Source organism: Erpetoichthys calabaricus, chromosome 2 (assembly GCF_900747795.2).
Source record: "Erpetoichthys calabaricus chromosome 2, fErpCal1.3, whole genome shotgun sequence".
In the NCBI taxonomy this organism is placed as follows: domain Eukaryota; kingdom Metazoa; phylum Chordata; class Cladistia; order Polypteriformes; family Polypteridae; genus Erpetoichthys; species Erpetoichthys calabaricus.
The window spans coordinates 196,093,762-196,117,618 of record NC_041395.2 but is presented as its reverse complement, the minus strand read 5'-3'; the positions used below and the strand labels follow the sequence as shown (position 1 = coordinate 196,117,618).

General features: G+C 37.0%; 1 protein-coding gene across 1 annotated transcript in view; it reads right to left on the bottom strand.

Annotated features, from left to right (window-relative positions):
• Positions 1-4,886: 4,886 nt before the first annotated feature.
• Positions 4,887-23,857, bottom strand: part of LOC114646641 (transferrin receptor protein 1-like) — a 39,614-nt gene continuing 20,643 nt past the window's right edge. The window contains exons 9-19 of the mRNA XM_028794921.2: positions 23,474-23,613; positions 22,993-23,156; positions 21,883-21,999; positions 17,181-17,266; positions 17,001-17,064; positions 16,623-16,690; positions 14,732-14,799; positions 8,563-8,647; positions 8,136-8,372; positions 7,814-7,954; positions 4,887-7,441 (exon numbers count right to left, since the gene is read on the bottom strand). Coding sequence (XP_028650754.2) covers positions 7,199-7,441; positions 7,814-7,954; positions 8,136-8,372; positions 8,563-8,647; positions 14,732-14,799; positions 16,623-16,690; positions 17,001-17,064; positions 17,181-17,266; positions 21,883-21,999; positions 22,993-23,156; positions 23,474-23,613 — 1,413 coding nt within the window. The 3' untranslated portion in view covers positions 4,887-7,198. The remainder of the gene's footprint in view (positions 7,442-7,813; positions 7,955-8,135; positions 8,373-8,562; positions 8,648-14,731; positions 14,800-16,622; positions 16,691-17,000; positions 17,065-17,180; positions 17,267-21,882; positions 22,000-22,992; positions 23,157-23,473; positions 23,614-23,857) is intronic.

Sequence of the window (23,857 nt, the reverse complement as noted above, 5' to 3'; positions counted from 1 at the left end):
AAAGGCCCAAACAAATTACAGGTCATACATTTTTACAAGAGACAAAGCCATTGGTTACCTACACATCATTGCTAAAAGTTTACACTCATTACGTGCTCTCTATGGTGTCACAATTTAAATGTCTTCAAAAAGCGATAGATGAAACAAGGCTACCACAAAACAATTTTTTTTTTAATTCCACACAACAGGTTGCCCTTGCTAAAAAATACTGTAGAAAAGAATTAGTAACTTCTATTTCTTCTCAGTAGACATTTTTGATGTTCACGTGGCATATCAAATTTTAGGCTGTTAATGCAATATATAGTTGTGATTTGTTGCTAATTTGTATCAGTTTTCAACCATCTTTAGAACATTACTAAATTCTGCTACTGACATGGTTTCATGCAACAAGAGTCATGAAGCAATTTGTGCAGCCCTGTCTGCATGTAACTAGTCTGCATTCTCTTCAACTCTGACTAAAGCTTAATAACAAAAATAAACCCCCTATGTATCTAACAACTATATGGAATCTCATTAGCTAAGCAAAATTTCACACTGTATTAAATACAGTATAATCAACCTTAAAGGAAGAATCTAAACATGTAATCTCACAGTTGAGAAACAATCAGTAGAAGCCACAGTAATGTTTAAAGCAGTAGTACAATTGATACCTCCTAAGTAGGACCCTATGGAATCAGTTTTATATTTTTTTGATTTTCTGATTTCACAGTTTTATTTTTCCTTGATTCGGATTTTTGGGTTTTTCCTTTTTTACTGTAAGATTGTAACAGCTACAACAAAACAAAAAATAATGAAATCACATTTTCCATTCCTTATAATGAAATGGCTCATTAGCACAACTGAACCTTATTTTGCAGTTCCATTCATCAGGTAGGAGCCCAGATCCTCCATGATGGTGTATGCCAAGACTGCAGTAGGACAGCGAGTGTCCTCCAGAATTTTAAGAGCTGTTACTAGTTTGATGCATCCTTTTGAGATAAAGGTTAACTTCACTTTTAGGAACTAGGATATTTGTTACAGCCTGAGCTGATGTGTTCTCAGCCAGAAAGAACCATTTGTAGAGGTGAATATGTTCAGCGTGGTACCCTACGGATTCAAACCAGGGGGTATGCCTTGCTCAGCAGAATCTCTTTCAGTGACAAGAAGGTTGCCCATCTCCTTTTCAGGTCAGGCTTCTTGAAGGCAGCAGACTTTACCCACATCTCTAGTGAAGTAAAAGTCTAGTGAAGCCTCACTAAAGTATTTATAGTGCTGCCAGGTCTCTCCCCCCAAAATGGTGACATGACACAAGGAGGTTGAATGTACACTGTTAGGCATAACCCCCTTTAAAACTTCCTGGTATGCTTTCAGAAAGTATGATGCATTGTCTGTAACCACTGCTAAAATGTCATTAAGATTCAGCTGGTTGTTGTGAAGGGACTGAAGTGCTGCCTGAGAGAAGGTGGAAAAGTTGCAGCTCTCCATAAAGATAACATCGGCCAAAAACTACTGGACTTCAGTACCAGTAATTGTAATTATGTAAATTATTTCTGATTCTTAAACCTTAAATGTTTATTGATTGAAAACATGCATTTTTACATCTGTAGCTTCATCTACTGCATATCCTAAAATAATTCATTATAAAGCAAAAGCGAACTAATCTGCAAGACGCTAAATTCAGGAATTAAACAGAAAAAGAAAAACAGAGACCCGCGTTAAGGACTTGTTGCATCTAAGGAGAAGCCTGCTCTTCTGCCCAGGTTTGTAGGTGGCGAGTTTATAAGGGAAGAGCCAAATGTGGACCTTGTGTGCCTTGTCACCGTGAGGCAAAACATTTATTAAATCCATTAAATTTTTAAAAGGGAACCCGTTAACAACCAGTGCTATTCAATAACATTTTCTACGGGAAAGACTTAACTGGTTAAATATAAATCGGTAAAATGATTCACAGTAAATACATCCCGTTACAATAGAACTGCCTACATAAAAAGGAATTACCATACAGCCAAATATTTACTCACCTATCACTATGTTGAGAACTACAGGTGCTGGTCATAAAATTAGAATATCATGATAAAGTTGATTTATTTCAGTAATTCCATTCAAAAAGTGAAACTTGTATATTTGATTCATTCATTACACACAGACTGATGTATTTCAAATGTTTCTTTCTTTTAATTTTGATGATTATAACTGACAACTAATGAAAGTCCCAAATTCAGTGTCTCGGAAAATTACAATATCAATTAAGACCAATGCAAAAAAAGGATTTTTAGAAATGTTGGCCAACTGAAAGGTATGAACATGAAATGTATGAGCATGTACAGCACTCAATATTTAGTTGGGGCTCCTTTGGCCTGGATTACTGCAGCAATGCGGCGTGGCATGGAGTCGATCCTGGATTACTGCAGCAATGCGGCGTGGCATGGAGTCGATCAGTCTGTGGCACTGCTCAGGTGTTATGAGAGCCCATGTTGCTCTGATAGTGGCCTTCAGCTCTTCTGAATTGTTGGGTCTGGCGTATTGCATCTTCCTCTTCACAATACCCCATAGATTTTCTATGGGGTTAAGGTCAGGCGAGTTTGCTGGCCAATCAAGAACAGGGATACCATGGTCCTTAAACCAGGTACTGGTAGCTTTGGCACTGTGTGCAGGTGCCAAGTCCTGTTGGAAAATGAAATCTGCATCTCCATAAAGTTCGTCAGCAGCAGGAAGCATGAAGTGCTCTAAAACTTCCTGGTAGACGGCTGCGTTGACCTTGGACCTCAGAAAACACAATGGACCAACACCAGCAGATGACATGGCACCCCAAACCATCACTGACTGTGGAAACTTTACACTGGACCTCACGCAACATGGATTCTGTGACTCTCCTTTCTTCCTCCAGACTCTGGGACCTTGATTTCCAAAGGAAATGCAAAATTTACTTTCATCAGAGAACATAACTTTGGACCACTCAGCAGCAGTCCCAAGGCGAGACGCTTCGGACACTGTCTCTTGTTCAAGAGTGGCTTGACACAAGGAATGCAACAGCTGAAACCCATGTCTTGCATACGTCTGTGCGTGGTGGTTCTTGAAGCACTGACTCCAGCTGCAGTCCACTCTTTGTGAATCTCCCCCACATTTTTGAATGGGTTTTGTTTCACAATCCTCTCCAGGGTGCGGTTATCCCTATTGCTTGTACACTTTTTTCTACCACATCTTGTCCTTCCCTTCGCCCCTCTATTAATGTGCTTGGACAAAGAGCTCTGTGAACAGCCAGCCTCTTTAGCAATGACCTTTTGTGTCTTACCCTCCTTGTGCAAGGTGTCAATGGTCGTCTTTTGGACAACTGTGAAGTCAGCAGTCTTCCCCATGATTGTGTAGCCTACAGAACTAGACTGAGAGACCATTTAAAGGCTTTTGCAGGTGTTTTGAGTTATTTAGCTGATTGGAGTGTGGCACCAGGTGTCTTCAATATTGAACCTTTTCTCAATATTCTAATTTTCCGAGATAATGAATTTGGGACTTTCATTAGTTGTCAGTTATAATCATCAACATTAAAAGAAATAAACATTTGATTAAACATCAGTCTGTGTGTAATGAATGAATCTAATTAATTTACAAGTTTCACTTTTTGAATGGAATTACTGAAATAAATCAACTTTGTCATGATATTCTAATTTTATGACCAGCACCTGTATGTGGTCTCGGCTATCAGTGGTTTCATCAACTACAACATTAATTTTCTTGCCACAAATTTTTCGAAGAATGCCATCCATACCTTGTTCAAAGACACGGGGCAAATGAGTTTGACAAAGGCTGCTCTCATTTTCTGGCAGTATGCCACCTTGTTTACACAGTGCTTAATAATGACAGGATGCATCTTAATCATTTTTTCGAGTGGTATGTCCAGCTCACATGGCCACAAACTGGCGTCTTGCATCTGACAATTTTGTTGCTTCCTCGATTACCTGAAGGGGAACACTTTTTGATCTTAATTTCTCCTTGTTCTTGAGATAGGATTTTAGATTTGACATCGTCATTGCAAGTATCTTTTCATGTCCAGCCTAAGGTATGCTGTCAAAACTTGCAGAAAAGTTATCGAGATTCATAAAAGTCACAGGGATATTGATGTGCCCTCAATCTTGCAGTTAAGCTGGTGTTTTTAGTTTGTTTCAAAGTAGTTAGGGTATCTGATACTGCTCGCTTCGACATTTCTGTCTCATGCAGCTTGGCAATTTGCATGCCTTTAACGAGAAAACACGTGCACAATCAGATTGATGCACCATTGAATTTTTACGAAGAGTTGCGTTTGCTTGATAAACAAACTAGAAAACAGTATCTGAATAATAGAACTAGAGATTATTCAATCGTTTAATTTATTGGTAAGTTTTGTAACAGTCACCCCTTTACTCTCTAAAATTCTGCACAGTTTTTAAATCTAGGAATCCATTTTTTAGGAGTTAATTCCGTGATTCCGTCTGTGTTTTCCACATTGTGGAAATTAGTATCATGCTAGAAAACGATAAAATCTTTTAAACATTTTGGATGGGTTGAAATATGGTGACGGATTAATACTGTGGGTGTGAAAACAGGAAGCCAAGAGTTTTGAATAACTGAAGCACACACTTACGAAATTAAGCTGAAATTAGTTTTATTTTTTTAGACATGAAACATAGGCTTGTATCTTCTGTCCAGCAAGAGGCTCTCAAAAGGCAAATCAAAAAAAACTTTACCAATTTAAAGGATCCAACCCTCAATTTTCTACTAAAGCATACCTTAGTGAGGATTACCACCCAAATCCTCTGAAAAAGGTTACAAGAAGTGCAAATCATGATGCAATATAGACCACCATGCTTTGTAAATTAAACAAAAATACTTTTTTAGGAGGGATACCAGGAGTTCTTGCTAGTATGTAGGTGGTATTTATTTATTTTTACACCAAGCACTAGGTGGCAATACTCGCTTTAAATTGGGCTTGAACCTAAAAAAGGTTGAATGGTGCTGCTCTTTGCACTCATCACCTGCAAGGCAGAAAAAGGTGAGAGTCCGATATGCCAGCCACATGACAGACATGAGTGGTGTCAATCAGAACAATGATATATTGGTTAAACCTAGCTAATTCCTAATAGTTCAGAAAAGTACAAGCTGTTTGCACAATGCAGAAAGGAAAGCACACCACAAACACATTTTAGACAAAACTTGAAAAAGAAAGCATCCATGCATATTTCTACATACAAATGTTCCACTGTAGACAAAATTGAAGGATTTCACATTCACTTCTATTATAGATGTCATTTTAAAAGTAAGTGATAGCATCATTAGGATAGAAAAGTCTTTGAACACCAAAGGCTGTTTATAAAGTGTACATCTTATTACAGACTGTATTGACAAACATTTGGTGTACTTTTAAAGTAAGAGAAGCCCAAAAATCAGGTAAATAAGTAACCAACCTTCACTCAGCCTACATCATTAATGTTTACCTTGTGTGTGAGAATAAAGATAGATAAGCTTCAGTTATACAAAAGCTAAAAAAAGGATCATATCAAAGGCACAGTTAAGCCAGGAATCAACTTGTTGAAAGTGAAGCAATCACACTTAATTTATGATGACAAATATATTATATATAAAATTATGGGAATACACTGTTCCCGATAATTACATACACCTCAGTGTGAAATATGGGCGGTCACTGCCCCCGATATATACACATTGGTAGGCAAAAACTACCTTTTTAAAATTCACATTATGGAAGACACTGCTCCCGATAATTCTAGGATTACATATAATGTGCCAAAATTAACAGACCAGAAACTGAAACCTCTCAAACTTGAACAAGTAAAAATGTCAACTCTTCAGTGTCACAGATGAGGGGCAAGGACAAAATATCCACTGAAGTACCAGATCAACAACATAACTGGTTCTGATATTTAGTCATTTTTGGGTAGGGGAGTAGGAATAAAATACTTTAAAAAGCTAAATTCTTTAGAACTTTCATGTTATTTTATACTTGCTGTTCTAATTTGGCCTGGAACACTGTTGAAAGATTAAAGTTTCTGGTTAATAAGTTTTGGTCACAACTGTTCCGGTAGCAGATGCTGCTTTTATTTAACCGACAGTATAACTGTCATAATTATGGTAGGCACTGCTTCCGATAATTATATTATGTATAAAAAATAAAAATAAAAAAAATACAAAAACAGACAGAATATTTATAGTGAACACGGTCACTGATAAATAAATAAATGCAAATAAATACCTTGGTGCCAGATTTCAAAAATAAAACAGCACACAACACACACAACTTTCCTGATTTTTCTTTTTTTGGCCAAGTGACATTGGCAGACAGGAAAAATAGTCAAAACCTCACTAGCGATAGACCAGGACTGCAACATTTTACTTATTGTCATATGTCAGTTGATGTGGGTGGGGTAGTTATAAATCAATAGAGGATTTAAACAAATATTTGTCAAGGTGAAAAACTGACTTCCTTTATTACTAACTCTCTTTCAGGAAAATGAGGTTTTTCAAGTAATATGCAGTGCTACCACTATTCTTTCAAACCTAAGCAGTGTTCACCTAGTTTTACTGTACTGTCATTTTGAAAATGTAAAACAATGTTTACTACAGAACTATATGCTTTATGAAATTACAGGACAAAAGCATATTGATATGTAGAAACATCTACACAACTTAAGCTGGCACAATTACCTACATCTAAAACAGTGAAAAGAGAAATGTCAACTCGACAGAAAAAGTTCACATTTTTAGAGCTTCTGAAAACTTGTCCTATTACTAAAAAGCTTGTGTGTAAGGGAGGCATGCAAAAAAAAAAAAAAAAAAATCTATGATTATGCAGTCAACATCTGATTCAAGATGACCGATCCATCGCATGTTACAAAAAAATACTATTTTAGAGGACTCATCTAACACCTTTTCAATGAATTTGAACGAAAAGGAACATCAATGCAGGTTTAAAAGTATATCATACACTGAGCATGGAAAATTCAAGGAAAGAAGATCTAAGCAGATGTGCTCAGGATTTGTGTAGGTTCTTTTGCTCTTTGGAATTTCATTCCAGAGACCTGTTCATTCAGAATGAACAGCATCATTAATAAACATTTTACTTTTACTAATACTTAACGCCAAAATACATTTTTATATTAGATTGAAAGTAATCTCAGTGCTAATATTGTTACACCTGAAACCTTACACATACACAAGCAATGATTACTTGTTAGAATTCATTGTCTAAATTCCAAACATCTCCAGACAGTGAATTAGCTACTCCTTGTATGGTCCAAGTGGCTAGTGCAAGCTGGTTTTTCATGACATCAACATTAACTGCATCCTTGTTTTTCTTCAGAAGATCCAGGTTATCAAGCAAAGCTTGTATAGTGTGACCACCTTTGCCAATGAAAATGTGTCTGAAAGGAGCATCCTTTGCAGAAACATAGGGAGAAAGGAATTGATGTTCCACCTGAAATAAACAAAAAAATAAAAAAGGAATTTTAAAACAGTCAGGATTACCTCTCTGTGTCCCATGGAAAAATTACAACCTTTGCCTTTTTACATTTACTAAATCTATTACTATTCTAATTTTCTTAGTCGTTAAATATTCTAGGCATTGGCACTAGGCCATCTAATTCACCAAGATCAATTTGTAGTTTCATCTAGATAAGTGATAATGCCATCATTACAAGGATTTTTAACCTTCATGTCTGTAGGTTTAAAAATAGAATACAAAGCAGTACAACTTGTTTTTTCTAGAAAACACAAGATATTCTAAGTTAAGCTATGTTAACTAAAATTAACACTATCAAGTGTGTAAAACTGGCAAATACATACATACCCTCATAATACGGTCATTAATGGCTTTAGCCATGTTATTTTCGTTTAAGTCGCTGTTAATTATGTCTTTTTTTAGTGATCCAACAGCACGTTTGTAGTCGCCATTAGCAGAGAACAGCCACTGGGATGATAGATTTGCCGCCTAAAACAAAATTTAAATGCTTATGACTAGCAATTTCAAGTAAATCCACTACTTTGAAAACCACAGGATGAAATCTACAGAATAATTAAAGCTATTTTTAATTAGACTTTAAAAAAAAGCAATGCTAAGGGTAAAAAATTAAAAGGAAATTAGGGGATGACACACTTTTAGTTTCACTTACCTTTACTTCTCGAATATAGCGATTGAAGCGGACCACAAATGCTGACACTACTTTACTGTATCTCTCACAATCCAAACTTATTAGGTTATCATGAGTCAATTTCAGAACCATGCGTCCAGCCACATTCATGGCAGAATCAAGTAGTGGTCTCAGTTTTTCATCTTCATTTAATGTACTAATCAGCCGTGATAATGTATCGAGTTGTGTTCCAAAGAAGTCATAACTACGATCATCCTTCTAAAATGAAAACATACAACACAAAAAAGAAAAAAAAAAAAAACTCAACAAAAACTAAAAAATGCTAACTTTGACCATTACCAATATACTCTGAATGTTTTATGGCTCCACTGGGGAAAAAAAAGTAGAGAAAGTTTTAATTCAATTAATGAATTAGCATTTGACAAAGATATTCTGCTAAATAACTAACCTCTGTAAAGCTGAAAGAGATAGATGGGATTCCAGAGTAAGCCAAGAATGGGTAGGATGCATCATCCATTGACATGGGTACAAGTCTGAAAAATATTCAAAAATCACTGCAGATTTTAGCAGATTATATTAAAAAAAAAAGATTAGAAAGGTTACATTTTGTAACTAAAGAAAACTATGCAGAATGAATAAGTGGGCTCCCACAGTAAAACTGCCTTCAGCTACAGACATCCTATAACACATATTGCTTAGGCCAGATGACATTTTGCTAGCATGGTCAATGCGTGCTGTGGCATATACAAAACACACTTATGGGCAATCATAAATTACAAAATTAAGGACAATCAAAATTACTTTTTAATTAAAAATTGGCTTCATCTGTACATCACGGAAACACCTTTATCTAGTTTAGATTCACTAAATCCTGATTTAGCTGCCACTAAAACACAGACCCACAAACTCAAAACTCTACCCTGTAATAATACTGTTCCTTTTTGAATTTATTTCAAACTAGCTCAAGTGCCCAGAATTACCCAGCTATGTCTACATAATGGGTTAAGGAAAGAAAGCAACTGTGTATTGTTAAAATGTTGATATTGTATAAATGTTGATATAATGTTCCATTTGTTATCTACAGTATATCTCTGATAACTATCAATATCTGTACTTTCATTAGTCAAGAACATGTTCTTTTTGTGTGTGACTGGATTACATAAGTTGCTGGGTTTGAACCAGGAATGCTACTTCTTTCTATTTATTACAAAAGACACCACCAGTGGAAATATGCTGATGAGATTCAAAGTTAACACTAGAATCTCTGAAGCCTACGAAAAAAACAAACTCAGGCCACCTTAAATTCCTTCACACCTCTCCATTAGCGTTTTTTGTTTTGTAAATGTGTCATCAGCAAGCAGCCTGCTATCCCATCCCCCCACCACAACTCAATTCTGGGGGAAAAGTTTTCCCATCTCAAGGCTCTTTGTGTGTGAGGTACCTTCAATTGTATACGGTAAATAATACAGTGCATCCGGAAAGTATTCACAGCGCCATCACTTTTTCCACATTTTGTTATGTTACAGCCTTATTCCAAAATGGATTAAATTAATTTTTTTCCTCAGAATTCTACACACAACACCCCATAATGACAACGTGAAAAAAGTTTGAGGTTTTTGCAAATTAAAAATAAAAAAACTGAGAAATCACATGTACATAAGTATTCACAGCCTTTGCTCAATACTTTGTCGATGCACCTTTGGCAGCAATTACAGCCTCAAGTCTTTTTAAATATGATGCCAAAAGCTTGGCACACCTATCCTTGGCCAGTTTCGCCCATTCCTCTTTGTAGCACCTCTCAAGCTCCATCAGGTTGGATGGGAAGCGTCGGTGCACAGCCATTTTAAGATCTCTCCAGAGATGTTCAATCGGATTCAAGTCTGGGCTCTGGCTGGGCCACTCAAGGACATCCACAGAGTTGTCCTGAAGCCACTCCTTTGATATCCTGGCTGTGTGTTTAGGGTCGTTGTCCTGCTGAAAGATGAACCGTCACCCCAGTCTGAGGTCAAGAGCGCTCTGGAGCAGGTTTTCATCCCCACAGCATGATGCTGCCACCACCATGCTTCACTGTAGGGGTGGTACTGGCCTGGTGATGAGCGGTGCCTGGTTTCCTCCAAACGTGACGCCTGACATTCACACCACAGAGTTCAATCTTTGTCTCATCAGACCAGAGAATTTTCTCTCTCATGGTCTGAGAGTCCTTCATGTGCCTTTTACTAAGGAATGGCTTCTGTCTGGCCACTCTACCATACAGTCCCGATTGGTGGATTGCTACAGAGATGGTTGTCCTTCTGGAAGGTTCTCCTCTCTCCACAGAGGACCTCTGGAGCTCCGACAGAGTGACCATCAGGTTCTTAGTCACCTCCCTGACTAAGGCACTTCTTCCCCGATCGCTCAGTTTAGATGGCCGGCCAGCTCTAGGAAGAGTCCTGGTGGTTTTGAACTTCTTCCACTTACGGATGAGAGAGGCCACTGTGCTCATTGGGACCTTCAAAGCAGCAGAAATTTTCCCGTAACCTTCCCCAGATTTGTGTCTCGGAGGTCTACAGACAATTCCTTTGACTTCATGCTTGGTTTGTGCTCCAACATGAACTGTCAATTGTGGGACCTTATATAGGTGTGCATACAGGTGTGTGCCTTTCCAAATCATGTCCAATCAACTGAATTTACCACAGGTGGACTCCAATTAAGCTGCAGAAAACATCTCAAGAATGATCAGGGGAAACAGGATGCACCTGAGCTCAATTTTGAGCTTCATGGCAAAGGCTGTGAATACTTATGTACATGTGCTTTCTCAATTTTTTTATTTTTAATAAATTTGCAAAAACCTCAAGTAAACTTTTTTCACGTTGTCATTATGGGGTGTTGTGTGTAGAATTTGAGGAAAAACATGAATTTAATCCATTTTGGAATAAGGCTGTAACATAACAAAATGTGGAAAAAGTGATGCGCTGTGAATACTTTCCGGATGCACTGTATATCATTATTTCGAACAGTTTCATTTCATGTGTGTTCTGTGTCTACAATGATCTATGTAAATGTAGGATGACAGGAAATGCAAGAAATGTTAAAAAGTTTGTTTTAGGTATGTGTTCATGTTATAGTACTAATGACAAAATTTTGACAAAGTGTATAATGTGTGAAGACTGAAGTCCAAATATCAAATAAAACACTTTGTCAAAAGGTACATGTATAACAAAACAAGTGTGCTTTTATTCAAGAATATAAGTGAAGAAAAAGAAATCTGGTTGGGTACACGATGACAGGACTGATTGGGTGGTGCAGCGGGTAAGAACTGCTGACTCATAATCAAGAGGTTGCGGGTTCGATTCTGACAGCTTCCAAGAATTACCATTTTGAGTAGTGAGCGGCTCTTATTGTTACCATTATACAATAAAAACATTCATTTGATTGCAGTCTGTAACAGCCAGTGTAAATTTATGGTACTTGTAAAGGTCAGTGTTTTGTTTTTCATTAAATTCAGTTTTATCTACAGCATAAAGTCAACAAGTAGGCTACAGAGCTTCCTGTGTTTGATCAACATGGGCATGCTGACAAAGGACTTGTGCAATGACACTCCTTATTCAGGAAATTACCAATTATGAAAAAGTGATGGCAGCTTCCACCGAGAGAGAGAGATTATTAACCCCCAAGGGGAAAGTAACTCTCCATGCTAGTGTTTAGATCTGGCAGTGCCATGCTTGCACTTCAGTATGCGAGCAATGGTACGAGAATGAAGTTATGCGATTTCTTTTTTTGGGCACATACAGTCAGATCTAAACACTAGCATGGAGAGTCGCTTGCATATTGAAGAATCTATAGCTGCAGGTGGAATCTGCTGTCGCACATTTCTTAACTGATCTTTTCCTGAGTAAGGAGTGACATGCACTTTGTCAGCATGCCCATGTCGATCAAACACAGGAATCTCTGCAGTCTACTTGACTTTACGCTATAGGATAAGTAAATAAATATAGGTAAACATTCAATGTGGCGTTTGTATAAGTAACATATGTTTTTCATATAAAGACCATCAAGAAACAAATCGCAAATAAACTTTGCATGATATCTTGGCAAGCTCTGAAAGCCCTGCTGTTTCCTTAAAGCACATGCGTGTGGCAGACTGACTGGCAGGAGGACTGCCAACATGTTGCAGCATCAAAACAGTGCCATCTTTCACCTTTACACCTGGTGCAGCTGCACTGTTCTTATGTGTGAGTGGATGTTCTTTGTGGGAAGGGCTTCTGTTCTCTTTCTCTTATGTAGAACCCTCATTCTCATCTGAGTTCACCTCCGTTATAGCACACCTTTATTTGAAAACAGCAGTGTCAGATCAGGGGGAGCGTGAATGTAATTGAGAAAATAAATCTGAATAAAAACCACACCACACCACACCACACCACACCACACACACACACACAAACATGCTAACCATTACAAGTAAAAAAAAAAAAAAATTTACACCGGCTGTTAGAGTCAAATCAAATGTATGTTTTTATTGTACAATAGTAGTAAGATCAGCTCACTACTCAAAATGGTAATTCTGAGAAGCGGCTGGAATCGAACCCACAATCTCTTGATTGAGTCAGCAGCTCTTACTGCTGCACCACCCAAGTGGTAATGTCAGCATCATACCCGAACCCAATTTTATTTTCTTCGGTTATATTCTTGAATAAAAGTGCAGTTGTTTTGTTAAATGTGTATCTTCTGTGAAAGTGTTTGATATTTAGACTTCAGTCTTCACACATTATACACTTTGTCAAAATTTTGTCATTAGTACAACATGAAAAAAAAGTTTGTTTTAGCTGTTTGTTCAACATTTCTTGCATTTCCTGTCATCCTACATTTACAAAAACACACCACACCGGTTTCAGTCTGTTTGATTGCTACTTACCTTAAGCACATTAATGATATGCAGTTGTACAATTGTGCTAAAATGTGTACACTATCTGCACGTTTGACTAACAGAGTAAACTGCCACATTCCTTGATCTGCTGCCCAAGATTGCTCACATCACAAAATAATGGGTAGTTGAAAGTGAAACAGCTGAATATTCTTTCTCAGTTTTGCAAAATGTAAATTCACATGCAAATCAAAGTTTAGCATACAACTTTTAAATCTCAATTTACCTTTTTAATGAGTTTCAAAGTTACTGGGGAGTGACTGGGAGGTGGGTGTTGGGTTGAAAGAAAAAACATTGCCCATCAAGGGTTTACAACCACTTTAAAACCTCCTTCTGGGCCCATAGGTTTTTCAGAAAATGAAAAATATGGAAATTGAAAAAATATGGGGCTGTGTCACGACTTTCCAGCACAGTTTTACAGTATTGCAAGCTTACCCTTTTTGGACAGCCAATAATGTGCTACAGGACAGAGCAGGGGCATCTGCAAAAGGTTTACAACTACAGGAAGTTCAACCCTATCACTAATCTTTTTCCCCATTCTATCATAGTACTTAAAACAGAAGACATCTGATGTTTTATCCTCTCTTCAGTCCTTATTTCTCATCACTTCATTACATGCATTGCACTTCCGGGTCGTAGCTCATTGGTAGTCAACTCTCATTCACACAGAACCATCTCCTACAGCAGGGGTGGGCAAAGTCATTCCTGGAGGGCCGCAGTGGCTGCGGGTTTTTGTTCCAACCCAGTTGCTTAATTAGAAAACAATCCTTGCCAATAATTACATTTCATGGCTTATTAGTGTTTAACTCTGCTTTGTCAAGTCATTCTCATATCCTAGATTTTTTTTCCCATTCTAAGGATATCATCCAAATACTTTGAAGTGTAAAATGGATGGGTAATTCTCAATCCTTCACTTTTTTCTCTTCTCTTTCCTTCCAAGTATTTAATTAAACCAAATAGTGCACAATAAATACACACAGGTGTAAAGGGTAACAAGCAAAATGGATAACTGCTGGTTTCTTTTGTTATTTGCATCTTATTGCTAATAAGGAGCAATTAAAAACAGTGAATGCAGCTGTTTAAGCCTTAAATAAGCAATAAGGGTTCTAAATCTTAATGAGGGAGACAACTAAAATGAAGCAGAAGTGTTTCTAGAGCAATAAGTGCTTCTTATTAAGCAATTGGGTTAGAACAAAAACCTGCAGCCACTGCAGCCCTCCAGGAATGACTTTGCCCACCCCTGTCCTACAGCTTAACACTAGAATCACTGAAGCCAATGAAAATATTTGTAATGCCAGGCCATTTTAAAATTCCCTTGCACTTCAGCAGAGTCTTTGTTTTGCAAATGTGTCAAATGTGTTTCTACCAGCAACATACAGTGGTGGACAGAAAGACTGCTAAAAGGTGATGTACATAAGGTTTTTGTTTCATAGTCTTCTACTCTACTCTATCTTGTGACTGGATAAGAGATTGCATTGTAAGCAAACATGAAAAAACACCACTATAGGAAGATTTCTAGCCACAACCCAAATCAGTAAATTAGTGCTTAAATATCCCCTGTTGATTTTTAGCAGAAGACAACATTAACTATTTAAAACCAGTCATTTAAAAATACAAGGGAGAAATTCCAACTATATGGAAGTATAAATTTCACATTTAAATACAAAACCCCTCATAGAAAACAATGTATTTCACAATATCAATAATACAAACTTACATTTGGCTCTCCCAATCATCTGATTCAGCATACTTCTGGTATACTGAAAGCTCACCGGGAAATTTTACCTGTTAAATCACAGATGAATAGAGGAAGGTTTCTTAAAAGAAACTCTGAAAAAGTAACAGGTAACTACTTATGTGCTCAAACAACCAATCTAGAGTCTTAAAATAGAAGTACAATAGATATACATATATATACACATATACATACATATATACACATATACATATATACATATAGATAGATAGATACTTTATTAATCCCAATGGGAAATTCACATTCTCCAGCAGCAGCATACTGATACAATAAATAATATTAAATTAAAAAGATTGATAATAATGCAGGTGAAAAACAGACAATAACTTGTATAATTTTAACTGTTAACGTTTACCCCCCCGGGTGGAATTGAAGAGTCGCATAGTTTGAGGGAGGAATGATCTCCTCAATCTGTCAGTGGAGCAGGACAGTAATGTATTTACAATCATTCAACTAATTGAATTTGATTTAGCTTGCAATTCCAACAAGTAACTAAGATTACAAAAGGAATGGTAATAAAATGGTCTTTTGTGAAAACAGTGTTACAAGTCACTTCCCAGAAGTATGCTACCCCTGATATGGTGCAAGGGGAATATCTCTTTAAATAAAAGGAAATACACAGTGGAACCTCGGTTCACGAACGTCTCGGTACATGTACAACTCCGTTTACGACCAAAAAGTTCGCCAAACTTTTGCCTCGGTTCACGACCACACACTCTATACGAACAAGCCAGTTTCCCTTTCGGTTTGTGCGTGCCAATGATTTCCGCACGTGTAGCATTGTTCTCGGTCAGACGTGTGTGCTTGCATGTGCGTGCGTGCTTTCGCTGTGAAGTCTTTGTGCTCTATTTCATTTCCCTTCCGGTTCGTACGTGCCGATTACTGTACTTAAGCAAGTGTTCAGCCTCTCCCTGTTCATTGTTCTCAGTCAGACGTGCGTGCTTTACCTGTTAACTCTTTGTGCTCTACAGTATTTCGTGTGCTTTTGTAGTTAACCATGGCTTCTAAGCAAGTGAAGAGTGGTGAGAAAAAAGTGTTGCAATGTTACTTTTTTCTTTTTCAAATGTTAATTTTTTTCCCTGTGCTTAAAACTCATTTAAAAAAAAGTGTTTATACAGTGATCGGATTGTAAGGCTATTAGCGTGAACTCCTGTAATGTTACTTTCTTGGTTGGCTTTTAAATAAAGTTCGGATTTGTTCAAATGATCCTTTTTTCCCCCCTGTGCTTAAAACTCATTTAAAAAAAGTGTTTATACAGCGATCGGATTGTAAGGCTATAGCGCGAACTGCTGCAATGTTACAGAAAGAGAGAGAGAGAGGGGGCTCGCGTGCTGCTGAGAGAGAGAGAGAGAGAGAGAGAGCGAGCCTGCACGTGCAGCTGAGCAGGGAGCCTGGGTGTTTGTGTCAGTGTTATTCAATGTTTTTACACTAGTTTACTATTACACTGTGCATTCTATGGTGTAGTTAACTAGATTTGTGCTTAAAAATCTTTTAAAAAAAATATATATTTACATACAGTTCGTACTGTCTGGAATGGATTAATTGTATTTACATACAATCCTATGGGGGAAATTGCTTCGGTTTACGACCAGAGGTTTGGAACGAATTATGGTCGTGAACAGAAGTTCCACTGTATTTCCAACTTGCAAACAAATTCAGTATAGCACAGTGCAACAGATACTTATGTTTAGGCTCTGTTCAACATAGCTTTTAACTACCAAGACACACTATTTCACATATTTACAGATCTGGGTTAAGAAATACTCAACATTTTATGCATCACTTATTAACTACAATGTGAAACAGATCCAAAAGACATCAAAACCTGCAATTTAAAAATAGCTTTTCTTACCTCTTTCAAAACAGTTTTCAGAAGGCTATACATCATAGGGCTGGCCGAAGCTTTAAATTTTTTGGATCCTTAAAAAGGAAAATTTTTAATGAAATGAGTTTCACAAACTGACATTTATAATAAGAATAAAACTAAACACAAACCATAATTATTTAAATTGTTTCCTGGTATCGGACAAGAGTTTGTTTATTACATGCCATTGTATGCACTAGTACATTAACAATATCCTCTGCACTTCATTCTAAAGCAAAGGAATTTTCATATGATAAAGTACTGCGGTGGCTAACAAAAAGACATTCCTTGAATTTAAGGAATAAAAAACTGATTTGAGAAGCATTTTTCCCTCTATATCATACCTACCGTTTACAATGTACTTACCCAGCACTGTGCTGTCTAGGTTTATGTAAGCAAAGGCCTTTAAATGCAACATGGACATAAAACCCTAAGGAGACGAAAGATACATTTTAGTAAATGGTGAGCTGTATTCATATGTGAACAATATACCATTAAAATTCAGTGATGTGAAGACTGTCAGAATAACAACATCCTTAAACTTGCCTCTAGCCATTCTGTTGCCCCAACGTGCCCATAATCGCCACCACTCCAGCTTGCAAAAACAATGCTTCTTTTAGGTTTATAGCCATCTGCATTTTAAGAAGAAGAATGAATGAATTATCAAAGTAAAAAATAAAATGTATTATGCAGAACCTGGTCAGGTAGAAAACAATTTTGAAATAAACTGAATGGAGAAATTGGGAGCTTGGGGAAATATACCTAGTAAAACAATGAATGTTCAGGTTCTCTTGTGTAGTCTGAGGAAGCTACGATTATTTTTTTTACATTTGTCGGGTATGCACAACTGTTATAATTTTAATGTTCACAAATCTTAGTCAATGTGATGTTTAATAGATTTCTTATATACATTTTATGTAACAACTATCCATCCATCCATTTTCCAACCCGCTGAATCTGAACTCAGGGTCACGGGGGGTCTGCTGGAGCCAATCCCAGCCAACACAGGGCACAAGGCAGGAACCAATCCCAGGCAGGGTGCCAACCCACCGCAGTGTAACAGCTATATTGCTCCAATTGTTATGTAAATTAAGATTTACATTCTCTATGGGTATAATCTTAATTTAAGGGAAGGGGGTAGAGATAGGGGGGGCAAGTGGAAATCGTTCTCTTTAGAAGAATCTTTTACTGACAGAATACAAGATAAGAATGCACAGAGCACAATAGCCTAAATAATGCATTGATGAATATAAGATCACAAAATTTAAAAATTTCTGCACTAAATGGTAGTAACCTCCTTCCATTTGTTTTCTCACTTTGAATGGAAGAGGGTTTTTAACTAAAGCTCAACAGATGGAAAGACAGATTAAAGTCAATTTACAAAAGGAGTTTCAAAATTAGATTCTTAACAAACTTAAACCTACACACACTGGAGGAGCCATTAGCCAATGGCTTGCAGAATTAAACTATATACAGGTAAAATTCCGTTACAATGAATATCTTTACAACGAAATTTTCATTACAACGAAGTATTTTTATGGTCCCAACAGTTTCCCCATATGACACGAGTCTATAGAAATCTCGTTCGTATGATACTTTCATTACAATGAAGTGCCCAAAACACATTTTTGAAATGCCTGTATGAATCATCCACAGAGCAGTTAGTTCTATGGTCGCAGCTCAGTTGTGCACAACGATCCCCAAACAAACATTGTAAAAAAAAAACAAAAAAAAACACAAAATTCTTCGAAGTTTCCTTGTACAGTGATCCCTCGCTAGATCGCGCTTCGACTTTATCTCGGATTTTATAGGATAGCATATCTAAATATATAATCACAGATTTTTCGCTAGTTCGCAGATTTCTGCAGACAATGGGTCTTTTAATTTCTGGTACATGCTTCCTCAGTTGGTTTGCCCAGTTGATTTCATACAAGGGACGCTATTGGCGGATGGCTGAGAAGCTACCCAATCAGAGCACGTTATTATGTATTAAATAAAACTCCTCAATGATGTTTCGCATACTTAAAAGCCTGAATAGCACCTATTGATTTTTGATTGTTTGCTTTTCTCTCTCTGATTAGAGGGGCTGTTCGCACACTGGCCTAGAGGATACAGACGCTCCTCTAAAAAAATGCTGAAAGACTACCTTCACATTGCTCCTTTCCTTACGGCAGCTTTGTCGGGCGGTGCTTCGCATACTTAAAAGCCAAACAGCACCTATTGATTTTTGATAGAGAAAAGAAAACAATCTCTGACATTCTCTGCTCCTGACGGGCACTCCTTTGAAGAGGAAGATATATTTGCATTCTTTTAATTGTGAGACGGAACTGTCATCTCTGTCTTGTCATGGAGCACAGATTAAACTTTTTGAAAAAGAGACAAATGTTTGTTTGTAGTGTTTAAAAGTCCCTGTCTCTACAAGAGTGTTATTTCATGTCTAGAGGGCTCTAATAATGTTAAAAAACGTATTTATAAGGTCGTAAACAGGTTTTCTATGCTCTGTGAAGATAATAGATTTATAAATAAAGAATCCTACTTCGCGGAAATTCATTTATCTCGGTAGAGTCTGGAACTGATTAACTGCGATAAACGAGGGTCGACTGTACTGTTTTTATTTTGCTGTTTTCTGTTCGATGGTTTTCAGTGATACCTTTTGCTTATTGCTCGTCAACATTTGAAAAACATCCATTGGAATTTAACTCATTGTCACCCTCCTATAGAAATGGCAGACATGAAAAAACTAACAGTTCATATTAGAAGAGGGGAAAAAAAAAGATTGCGATTGTGGCAAAAAGACATTGCCAGTGAATTTGGAATTTTGCCTTCGACATTGTCAACTTTCTTGCAAGACTGAGCAATAAAAAGAAGAAAAATCTCATGTTGCAAATGTATTTGAACTGCTGCATTTGAAGACGTCGAAAAAGCTGTTGTGTGGTTAAGTGATGCTCGTTCAAGGAACATTCCTATTAATGCGACAGTCATTCAAGAAAATGTGAGGTTTCTAAACTCTCTTGGGACCTCCCCAAACTGGACAACACAGTGAAGAGCGTCCCGTGCTGAAGACAGTTTATCCATTGCCGGAGCAACAGCAGGCTTACAGCCATGCTGCGGCTCTTCACCCAAGCAAAATAGAAAATATCTTGATGTGTGATGCAAGGAACATTGTAAATGCAGGGAACAGGATTACTTGTCCACAACCCTGTCTGACTGCTGTGTCTGTTTACAGATCCTGCTACAATAACCATGCTGTTCCTGTTTCAAGCTGAATAAAGCTGGTTTTGCTAAAGTACTGAGACTCAAGACAGGGACTTATATAGCGCAACCCCAATCTTTTAGGATTCACTTCTGTGGCGTCTCACTGCACCGCTGTGAGCCTGCTGTTGCCCTGCCCTGGCAACAGACAGAATTTTTTACACAGATGCGGCAATTGCGCTTCGGGACGCACTTCAGCGTGACATTCCCGTTGGGTGGTGGGGGATCCCAAAAGAGTTCAGAAACCTCCCAATATGATGATGACGATGAAGAAGAAGGATGATTTGGCTTCTGTTTGATAACTGTGCTGCCCACAACATGCTTCCCCATTTAGATAATGTTCGTGTTGAAATTCCTCCCAACCAATTGCACAGCAGTGTTTCAGCCATTGGATCTGGGCATCATTCCCACACTGAAAGTGTATTATCGCAAGGAAATGCGGAGAAAAAAATTTTCGTCAGCATAACTTGTTGACAGGAGAAGATTAAAATTAATGTGAAAGAAGCTATTGAAATGATTGCAAATGCCTGAACGCAAGTTAAAGAAAGCACTATAGCAACAAAATAGAATCTCATTACAACAAAATATTTTTTAGGCCCCAGGCAGTTAATTTGTAATAGAAATTGTACCTGTAGTTATTCTCCTCCCCCCCCCCCAATCACATTTTACCACTCAAAATGACTCACTTGTTCACACAAGGCACAATCTTATTTAGGCATGGAGAGAAGCAGATGGACTACTCCTCCTTAACCTGCACCCCAGTTCCTTAGATAATCCACATTTGATGTCCTTTTTGTTTTGCGGAAATCAATCTTTTGGCCATGGATACAATGATGATCCAATAGGTCTACTACATTTTAGACTTTCTGCTCAAAATCCAAGTTAAATCGGGAAGCAGGATATTAAAGAGACTTTAAAAACATACATTTTTTATCAAATCAATGACAAATTTGTTGTGGATTTCAAAAGGTTTACTAACACTAGGAATGTTTGCGCTGTACCGTGCCCAAACGTGATGCCATTTCCTCCTTACTCCCCCACTGGCCTGCACTCACACTGTGCTTAATGTTCTGGGTCCAGGCACATTTTGTTATCACCATGTTGAGTGACAGCATGCATGTTTTTACTTATTTTATGGCTGTTTTGGGGTCATGTAAGGCAGGGTAACACTACCTCTTACAGATTTATTAAGTGTGCAGCACAGCATTTTGCTGTTAATTATGCGGAACATATGGAGACAAATGACGTTAGGGGAGGAATTTGCAGCTTTTCTTGTCAGCTACAATTCACGTTCATGTGTAAGGTGAGAATAAAAACCTGTTAAGTATCGACTATCAGACTTGTTGCATCATTGACATCATGTCTGTTTTCCGTGCTTGGGCACGTCTAGCAAATCACACTGTTCATGAATGCTACTGAACTGTGCTTGGGCCCACCTCTTCCAAGCAGGTCAGGGCATGGTATAGGCCCGGCATGGAGCAATCACACTAATTAAATGAATTAGACTTTACGTGGTTAAATGCAGACAAACATGCTTGGGCATGGAAAAAAAATTGTGTAAAAGTTGAGATCCAAGAGTGCTCGAATGCGCAATAGATATTTTTCAGGAGAAAGGACAGACTTTCATAAACAATAAAATGATTTTGGTGAGATTCATTAAGTATATATTAAATACTCTGGAAAAGATATCATTAATTAAATATTAATCATGCCTTTCCTAAAACAACAATCTATACAACCAATTTCACTGCACATATGTATAAAATATAATGTAAACTTAATAATTGTGCAGCCAAACAAAATCTGTTTATTAGACTTGAAACCAAAATATAAACCTATAGGGAAGGTTAAAATGTGTACATGTGCTTTTAATGCAACCAGTTCAGATTAAACTTAACTTGTACTTCAATATGGTTGACTTGCACATTTATTACAAAAATATTCTGAGTAATACAATGCTGAAATATATCCAGATACCTCAGATAACACTACTTACCTTTCACCAAACTTGATAATGCTCTGGAAAGTTCCAAAAGTAAAGCAGTACCTACAGCAGACTTTGTAGCACCAGGACCAAACGAATCTCTCTGAGCACCAACTACAACATACCGCTCTGGAAAGAAATACATGCAAAAATAAAGAGGGGAGGATATTGCAGTCAGTTTCCAATAAAGTTGTCTGAAGTCTTGGATTCAGAATACAGCTGGACATTAAAGCTAAAAGTCAAACAGACAATTTTTCCCCTCAACACACACCATTTTATACTAGAATCTAAAATACATGATGTAGAATACTGGAAAGTATCCAAACATGTAATGGCCAAGTGTCACTTCACATGGATAGGCTACACTGGCTTACGTTCTGTCATAATATTAAAAAGGTTCATGTTTTTATGTAAACCACTTTTTTCACCTTGGGTACTGAACCTGAAAATTCTTTGCATTTCAGCAGTTACCCCTTTTGTCTACTTTTCTGCAACCCCTTAATATAGACAATGCATTTACCCTAAAGATACAATGTTGATACAAATACAGATTTTGTACAGGGCACTTCTTAAGTAAGTGTTAAAACAGGAAAAGGAAACAGTTTGACTCAATTTACCTGTATTACATGTTAAAACGATGACAGAACACAATCTTCACTTTGAAATTTTACTTAAGTTCATTATCTCTCAATATTTGAAGGAAATGCAGGCCAATACTACTTGATCCAGTAGATACAAGAATTTCTCCCTCAAGTGACTTTTTTTTTATATAAATCAAGATACAATGTAAATGCAATATTTGTATAAGGTTAATAATCTTTCAGAGATAGGGTGCATCTTGTTTTAAAAAATGTTGAATCATAGAAAGGTTATGCACTATTTTGTAAAGTGTAATTTAACAGCAAGCACCATAAATTTCTTATGCAGGACCAAACTCTAAGATTTTATCCTTGAGTAATCTGGTTACATTTTTTACTTAGGATACAGAATAAAATACAGGGTCTGATTTGTACATTGAAAAAAAATCTAGATCCAACATAATAGGATAATGAATTTCACTTGTAGCCATTTGTAAAAATGTAGCACTGCAAAATTAGGACATATAATTTGTTCACTTCCTACCTGGATCAACAAGGCCCTTGATGACACCAAAAACACTGTAGAGCTTCTTTTCAAGAAAAACATTGTTAACTTCTACTTTGACCTTTAAGCTGTCATCTCCTGTTAACTTGTAGGATGTGAAACTTCCTTCCCAGTCAGAGGGTGCATGTTCTCCATTCATTTTACTGGAGTAAAGAAAAATATTAAAAAATAAGGTAACATTTTTAGGAAAAACCTGAATGTCCAAGGTCCTTGTGCATTATGTCTAGGACACTAGTAAGAAATTTTAACAGTAAATGCAACTACCTGAAATTTTGCAACATGCCCCAGCATATATACCGAATTGTCAAACAGTTGTAGGCACATCAAGTTACTTTTCCTAATTATTAATATATGCTTATCTAAGCACATATACAAATAAAAACAATCATCCTTAGTTTAAGTAGAGAAAAAGCAATATGTATTAAAATAAACATAAAAAAAAAAAAAAAAAAAAACTTACTTTAGAAGTGTTTGGGCAAAATTAGCTGAAATGGACTGTGCTTGAATACCAGGTAATCCAGATGATTTAGCAGGAGGAAACTGGGTGTGGTTAAAAGAAGGGAAGCCAGGAGTAAAAGGATCACCAGAACCAAAGTGAACCTGCAAAGATTATGAACATTCATCAGCACATTGGAAGGAATTTAAAATTCTAATCAAATATTACTACATAAAAGTATTTAATATTTAGAAACCACTATGATTTTAGGAGATCAAACACAATAATCAAATACAGCTTTGGGATAGTTTCTTGGATGTCTAATACTTTTTTTAATTTGTCCATTTTGTTTTTTCCCCAACTTGCTTATCAAATTTGGCTTTGCAAAGTAATAATTTCTGTACCAGT